Source organism: Hemiscyllium ocellatum, chromosome 14 (assembly GCF_020745735.1).
Source record: "Hemiscyllium ocellatum isolate sHemOce1 chromosome 14, sHemOce1.pat.X.cur, whole genome shotgun sequence".
Classification (NCBI taxonomy): domain Eukaryota; kingdom Metazoa; phylum Chordata; class Chondrichthyes; order Orectolobiformes; family Hemiscylliidae; genus Hemiscyllium; species Hemiscyllium ocellatum.
Window position 1 is genome coordinate 1,273,041 of NC_083414.1, and position 8,338 is coordinate 1,281,378.

The 8,338-nt window shown below is 48.5% G+C and overlaps 1 protein-coding gene across 1 annotated transcript; it reads right to left on the reverse strand.

Moving 5' to 3' along the window:
• Nucleotides 1-5,370: 5,370 nt before the first annotated feature.
• On the reverse strand, nucleotides 5,371-6,672 carry LOC132822045 (G-protein coupled receptor 22-like). The gene has a single exon (XM_060835052.1). It carries the CDS (start codon nucleotides 6,670-6,672, stop codon nucleotides 5,371-5,373), a length of 1,302 nt encoding a protein of 433 aa, XP_060691035.1.
• Between the last annotated feature and the right edge of the window lie 1,666 nt (nucleotides 6,673-8,338).

Here is an 8,338-nt window from a genome sequence, read left to right on the forward strand (position 1 = left end):
TCACACTTTCAAGGTGAGAGGTGGAAAGTTTAAGGGTAATACACACGGTAAGTACTTCACACAGAGGGTGGGGGGTGTCTGGAACACGTTGCCAGCAGAGGTGGCAGAGGCAGGCACAGTAGATTCATTTAAGATGTGTCTGGACAGATGCATGAGTAGGTGGGGAGCAGAGGGATACAGATACTTAGGAATTGGGCAATAGGTTTAGACAGTGGATTTGGATCGGCTCAGGCTTGAAGGGCCAAAGGGCCTGTTCCTGGGCTGTAAACTTTCTTTGTTCTTTGTTTTTAAATTTCTTTTTCTCTTTCACTGCCACTAACAGCCTGTTTGTCTTTCACACTGGGTCCCCACGTCGTCAGTTCCCCTCACTCCTCCTCCGCCATCATTTTGAACCTTTTCAATTCTGGGAAGAGTCCTCTCAGACTCGGAACATGAACCCGGATTCTCTCAGCCTGGGAGCTGTGGAGTTTCTCCAGCACTCTCTGCTTCTGAACAGAATTGGTGATCGGTACTGAGGCTCAGAACAAACATCCAGTGAACTCGAGTGAGAATAATCATTTAATCAGGAGATTGGATAATCAGAGGATAAGATTGGAGTGTAATTAAACCATTACAATTGCTGAGAAATACAATATGAACATCCACAGTTACTGAGAGACATTAAACAGACACTTCATACACAACAAACACATCACAACAACTGGACTTAATACTCAGCATTGAATCGATGATGGAAAACTCCACGGTGCAAGAATTATTTAATCAGTAATTGGGAACGGATTCCGGGAGATAGTTGGTAGTTTCTTTCTAACTGAGAGAGGGACAGTTCAGCTGGGACTGGGGGGCAGTAATGGGGTTGGGGGAAGGGAGGCTGTTTGGGGAGGGGAGTGGCAATACTCAGGAGACACTGAAGAAGATCTGGGTTGGGGGGTGATGAGTAATGTTGGGGTCAGTGTGGGCTGAGTGAACAGTGAACAGCTCCAGCCCCTCTCTCACATCTTCACGTTCAGTGAATCATTTTCAATACATTCCCCAATTGCAAAAATGGCGGGGGAGTGGGTGGGTGGCTGTGGGTGGGGGTGAGGATGTGGGTGGGGGTGAGGATGTGGGTGGATGTGGAGGAGGGGGTGGGGTTGAGGGTAGGTGGGGTTGGAGGTGAGTGTGGCAGGTGTTGGATATTTGAGACCCTCCCCCCACCCATTCCTGGCCAATACAGGGACTCACCCTGGGTTTTCCATCTTTCCAGAGCCCTTTCCTCTTGAACAGTTTGTCACTGGGTTTTGCTCAGCATCCATTATTCTGCCTCAATTATTTAACCCCTCCTATTTCAAAACCGAGGGCTCTCTCGATGGGGACACAGGGAAGGCAACATGGGGTGTGTTTGGGAAAATGTGAGCTGTTATATTTGACACGTGGATTGTGACATGTGGAGGTGACATGTTGAGATTGACATGTGAACCTGAGGGTGTGGCTTTGGGGAAGGGGTCCTGGCTGGAGGAGGACCGTGACTGGGAATTTGAAGGATAATGGGCAAAAACCCAGAGACAGTCTGGGAATAATGTGTTTGCTCAAGGCATAGGTCTCTCTGAATCTGAGCTGAATCATTTGGTGAGAAAGTGAGAGCTGTTAGTCTTTCTGTGTTTCTGGTAATTCACCTGTTGCCTCATTCCCTGATTAACTGGATATGGTTGAAGTTGAGTTGAGAATGTCGATGTTATCTTCATTGGGAGTGGAGTATTACAAGCTCCGAGATGTTTACAGCACAGTGAGAGCATTCAGCCCATTAAGAACATGCTGGTCAACAAAAGTCTGATTTGACTAATCCTATTTTCCAGCTCCTGACCCATAACTGTGAAGGCAATGGAAGTGAATATCTAAAAAAATGTTACAACAGTTTCTGATTCAACCACTCTTTCAAGTGTTGAGTTCCAAATTGCCACCAAACTCTGGGTGAAAAGCTCCCCTGTTAGCCTGAACTCCCCTGTTCCTCAACTCCCCTGTTAGCCTGAACTTCTTCCCATCAATCTCTACCTTGGTTATTGACCATTCCTATCTACCCTGTCCATGCCCCTCACAATCTCCTCCCCTCTATCAGGTTTCCATTGGTCAGTGCTGTGCCCAGCTGACCAGGCCGCTGATACCCTCCTGCAGTGTACAGATACCCTCCTCACTATTTACCCCCACCCCCCGACAGGTTTTCATGACATCTGTGAATTCCTTCACCACACCCGACATTAATCCACAATCATTAATACACCCACAAATAGCAAGGGCCCCAGCCCCAACCCCACTGGAAACAGATTCCCAGTCACAGAAACATCCCGCTCCCATCAGCCTCTGCTTCCTGTCTCTCAGCCCATTTTGGATCCAGTGTATCACCTTGTCTTGGATCCCACTGGCTCTCACTTTCTTCACCATCTGCCACCAGGGACCTTATCAAAAGCTTCACTCAAGTCCATATTGACACATCAAATGCAGTGCCCTCATCAACTGTCCTGGTTACCCCCCTCCTCAACAAATACAATCAAATTTGTCAAACATCACCTTCTCTTCATGGCTCCACACCGACCCTCCCTGATTCATCCAGGTCTCTCCAAATGCAGACACGATCTATCCCTCAGAATTCTTCCTAATAACTTCCCCAACACCAAGGTGAGACTGAATGGCCTGGAATTTCCCAGACTATCCCTTCTGGCTCTGTTCAATCATGGGACAATGTTATTGGTTCCCTAGTTTTCTGGCACCTTGTGATTAGAGAGAATTTAAAAGTTACTGCCAGGGCCCAGGACTTTCTCCTCCCTCACCTCCTTCAGCAGCCAGGGATACACCTGGTCTGGGCCTGTGGGGTTTAAGCTGCAAAACCCATCAGTCCCTCCCCTCTCTCAATGTTCATTCTTCTATTATTTCACAGCTGCCCCCTCTCTGTCTGCCTTGTCCTTTTCCAATGGGAAAGTATTCATTGGGGGTTTCCTTTATTCCAGCTGCCAGTGATTTCTCTTGAACTCTCTGTGGTTTTCCTAATTTCCTCTGAAATTCCCCTCTCTCTACTTTCTGTATTCCTCTCGGAACTCTGCCATATCGAGCCCTCAGTATCTGCCATAAATGTCTCTTTTTTTTGAAATCCTAGCCGTTATGACCCTTGACCGTGAGGCTGCTTTGGTTTTGCTGCACACTTTGTCACAACAGGAACATATCTGCCCTGTCCTCTCACCAGCTCCTCCCACTGCTCTGCCATCAGTTCACCTGCAAGGTGTTGCTCCCAGTCTGCTCGGGCCAAACCGGACCTTATTTTAATAAATTATCTTATTCCCCAGAACAGCTCTTTTATTCCTGGTTCATCCTCATCCTGTAACTATCCTAAATCTGGCTGAGTTATGGTCACTATCTCCAAACCGTTCTTCTACTGATGCACCTTCCACCTGCCCAGAATTAGTTTCAAATATTAGATCAGGCCCCTCTCTCGTGGGGCTAAACAATTCTCCAGGATGTGATTTCAGAATTTTGTCCCATCCCTGCCCTGCACACTGGAACTGTCCCATGTCTCTGAAAAGTGGTTATGAATGCAATCCTCTCCCTCTCCCTCTCCCTCTCCCTCTCCCTCTCCCTCTCCCTGACTGTGCGGGGGTGGCGGGGGTGGGGGCGGGGTGAGGGGGGGGGGTCTGCAGTACATACTCAGCAGTGTGTTTGCCCTTTTTCTGTCTTTACTTTTACCCATAAGGCCTCATTTAATGCTCTGTGCAATGACTTATCCTCACAGCTGGCATTGGTTCCTTGATCAATATCACACCACATCGGTCCTCCATCTTCCAATCTCCTCTGTACCTCGTCTGAATACCCAGGAATACCAGGAAGGTTCAGCTGCCAATCCCCCACATTCCCACAATCCCACAGCCACATTCTTGGCCATTCACTCAGTCTGTCCAAACCTCCTCAGTGAGAATTGACCCAGGATAAATGGAATTTCAGAAACTGATCAATAATACATCTCACCAACCCTCCCTCCATTTTCCAAGACCACAAAATGGTTTCTGATAAAGATGTATTCAGTGTTACTCTCACTACCCACCTGATGCCACCTCTGCCTGGTATGGTCCCTCTGCCCGTACCTCCTTAAACTGCGGGGTGAGCCCATCCTGAAACCCCTCGGCCTGGTCACTGCCCCGAGGTTCTCCCAGCAGCTGCTCCCCATCCCAAAACCTGGAGCTGGGATTGTTCCAGCTGGAGGCAGCTCCTGTACATGGTCATCCAGACCACCAGGGGCGCCAAGTGCAGGCTCTGCAAACCACAGACCTCAGCTTCCCAGACATACCTGAGCTAAATAGAACGTGGACCCTGGCTTTGAGTTGACCCTTACATCTATTTAAACTATTGACCAGAAAGTTCTTATTTATGTCAGACAACTAGCATCTCTTAAACTGAACCAGATGAAGGAATTTAGTTTTGAAGTTCTCAAACACGAATTGCCGATGTAATGGTTTTGATCTGTACTGATAGTCTTCATTTAAACCAGTCATACCAAACAAGAGAGAAACAGCCACTTATTGATGCTGTTTGAATTGGGGTTTGGAACGTTATAGAACATAGATTTATACAGGACAGAAGAGGCCATTCAGCCCATTGAGTCCGCACTGACAAAAGCAACTCTTAGCCTACAACAAAAACATAAATTGCTGGGAGAACTCAGAAGGCAGAGTTAACGATTGGATCCAATGAGCTTTCTTCAGAGCAGTCCTCTGTTCACTTTGTTTCTCTCCCCACAGATGATGCCAGACCTGCCGAGGTTTATCCAGGAATTTCTGTTTTTGTTTCTCGTTTCCAGCATCCGCAGTTCTTTGGTTTTATTTAAACTCTAAATCTACCCCAGTCCCACTTCCCAGCACTAGGCCCCTAACCTTACATTTTTTTACATTTCAAATGTTCGTCCAAGTACGTTTTAAAAGTTGTGAGATTCTCCTCCCAGGCAACACATTCCAGACCCCCTCCCTCCCCACCTCCTGGGAAGAACAGTTTTCCTCAAATGCCCTTGAATCCTCCCGCCCCTGAGTGAGTTAGGGTCAGGTGGTGGGGATCTTGTCCCTGACAGATTTCCCTCACAGTATTTGTATGTGGGATTTGTTTCCAAAAGCAGTAGTCTTAAAATGTTGATCACATTCACAGGCCATGTCACCAACTGGTCCGAAAAGGCATTAACACTGCTCCATACCCAGTGTGGAACTCACTCACTTTCTGTGGGTCAGTTCAATGTTGTATTGTTTTGGACAATTGAACAACTTGTTAAACAATTATTGCACCTCTACTTTTTACAGTTGGTCTGGCATGTCCTTTTTCTGAACAGTCTGAGTCTGTTACAAAGTGATGGGTGATATCGAGTCAATCTTTGGCTGCGTCTGTCAGGCAGCGGTCAGTGGCATCACTGCACTCCACCTTGAGTTTGCGTGTCTTTCTGGGATGGACCCAGGAGTTGTGTATGATTGTCCCACTTGGGGCGGGGTCTACCTGCAGAACTGACACCACCCGCTTCTTCATTTTGTTCTTGAGAACTTTCCGGAGTTTCTGCCTGGTGAAGGCGTAGAGGAGTGGGTGGGAGATCGTGGAGCCATAAGCCATGACTAGGAAGCAGATCCGGAGCTTCACCAGCCAATCACTGGGCCCCAGGCAGAGAATGAGAAGGTTCACAATGGAAATGGGGGCCCAGCAGACAAGGAAGGTGGAGATGATGATCAGAGACATCCTGAAGACGCGTTTCTGCCGCTCGCGCCGGTCACGATGGCGTTTCACAGCGCGACGCAGGGCGATAATGACTGACACAGAAGCCTGGACACCCAGCGGCACAGGGTTGGGAGTGACCGGAGCTGAAGTCAGCCTCTTGGTCTCGTACTGGCTGCTGAGGGAGCTTCCTGACTTCATCTTCCTCTTCTTGCTTTTGCGTTTGCGCTTTTGACTGCGTGTGAAGTGGGATCCAATTCGGATGTTGAGGGCCTGGAGAATCCTGGTGTAGGTGACCAACATGACAACGACGGCCACAAAGAAGCAGGGGATCTGGATGAAGAGGTGGTAATACATGCCCAGCTCCTTGTGGTACTCATTGGCACTGACGCAGAGCAGTGTCCGGTTTTGCCAGGCCGTGCTATGCAGTGGGTCCCTGAAAAATTCCACCTCAATGAAAGGGACGAAAAACACCATCAGTGACACGATCCAGACTGAGGTCAACAGGAGGATTGTCCGACTGGGTGTCAGGACACGATTGGCTGGTTTGACAGAAATGTCGTATCTGTCCAGGCTGATGACCAGGACGTTGACCGCGGTGGCGATACTGGTAAAGGTGACACAGGCTTCATGGAAGCAACAGATCAGAGCCACGTTTCTCTCCAGAGGAATGAGAACAATGACAATGGTGAATGGGACACACACCAGGCAGATGATAATGTCCAGCACGTGGAGGTTCATGGTCACGATGTTGCTGACAGAATCCACCAGGTTCGACTGGATGCAGTACAGAATGAGAACAGTGAGGTTACTGCTGAAGCCCAGGACAATCTCCAACATGAGGAAACTGGTCAGAGAAACCTGGAAGCTCATTGGGTATGACACGTACCAGCCCTCGTTCAAAGCAGAGCCATCCGTGGTCTCCAGGACGGTTTCATAATTATCCAATTCCATGGTTGCGTCCATCCTGGGATATCAGCATAGTCCCAGAAATTGTTCTTGTTTCACCTGAAACAGACAAGAAACAAAACTCTAACTTCAACTACAATAGTTCAACTTCCATTTCCCTCATTCCTTTGATGACTGTTTCATTGACATTAAGTGTCCGAAGATGTGCAGGTTCAGCTGGATTGGCCACAGAAAATTGTCCCATAGTGTCCAGGGATGGGCAGGCTAGGTGCAGGTTTGCAGGGATAGGGCAGGGGGATGGGTCTGGGTGGGCTGCTGTTTGGAGGGTCAGTGTGGATTAGTGGGCTGAATGGCCTCTTTCCACATTGTTCTATGACAGTTAGCAAGTTTTGAGAAGATTTGTAGCTCAGCTCGGGTTCATTTACTACCCCCTGAGAAAAAGAACAAGAAATGACATCACCATAGGAAATGACATCAACACAGGAAATTACATCACCAACCTAAAGAAACCCAAATATATAAATAGAAAGCAGGAAACACCAGCAGCACTTTGTCCAGAGGCTCACTGAAGACATTACCCGGTAGGGTGACGAAACGTCTGTAAATGAACCTTCCAGCTCAGTGAGCAAACCCAAATCCCGATTTTATGGCAGTGTTAATATCTGGATTCGGAGATGCCGGTGTTGGACTGGGGTGTACAAAGTTAAAAATCACACAACACCAGGTTATAATCCAACAGGTTTAATTGGAAGCACTAGCTTTTGGAGTGACACTCCTTCATCAGGTGGTTCTAGTGCTTCCAATTAAACCTGTTGGAGTACAACCTGGTGTTGTGTGATTTTTAACTTAATATCTGGACATAGGGTAGAATATAAAACTGGTGATATCAGATGGTTTGCTCCCCTGATTCAGTCTCATCGAATCTGATAAACTAGGATGGTTTGGTGGCTGGATCAGGAGGGGGAGGTACTATCCCACTCCCTCTGTCAGCATCCAAACCCACCCACCCTGCTGACCCATCCTCCCACTAATCCTGGCTGAGGGCTGCAGATGAGGGTCACTCCATAGTGTTTACTCTCTGAGTATGAGGCTGGTTTGAGCGGGGGAGGGAGAGATGTCAAGTAACTGAAAGCAAATTATTCATAGGTAAAAATAACGACGGCAGATGTTGGAAACCAGATTCTGGATCAGAGTGGGGCTGGAAGAGCACAGCAGTTCAGGCAGCATCCGAGGAGCAGCAAAATCGGGCCAAAGCCCTTCATCAGGAATAAAGGCAGAGAGCCTGAAGCGTGGAGAGATAAGCTAGAGGGGGGTGGGGGTGGGGAGAAGGTAGCATAGAGTACAAGGGGTGAGTGGGGGAGGGGATGAAGGTGATAGGTCAGGGAGGAGAGGGTGGAGTGGATAGGTGGAAAAGGAGATAGGCAGGTAGGACAAGTCCGGACAAGTCATGGGGACAGTGCTGAGCTGGAAGTTTGGAACTAGGGTGAGGTGGGGGAAGGGGAAATGAGGAAACTGTTGAAGTCCACATTGATGCCCTGGGGTTGAAGTTTTTCGAGGCGGAAGATGAGGCATTCTTCCTCCAGGTGTCTAGTGGTGAGGGAGCAGCGGTGAAGGAGGCCCAGGACCTCCATGTCCTCGGCAGAGTGGGAGGGGGAGTTGAAATGTTGGGCCACAGGGCGGTGTGGTTGATTGGTGTGGATGTCCCGGAGATGTTCCCTAAAGC

Coding starts and splice junctions, on each gene's coding strand:
- LOC132822045 (XM_060835052.1), bottom strand. CDS start 6,672: ATGGACGCAACCATGGAATTGGATAATTATGAAACCGTCCTGGAGACC.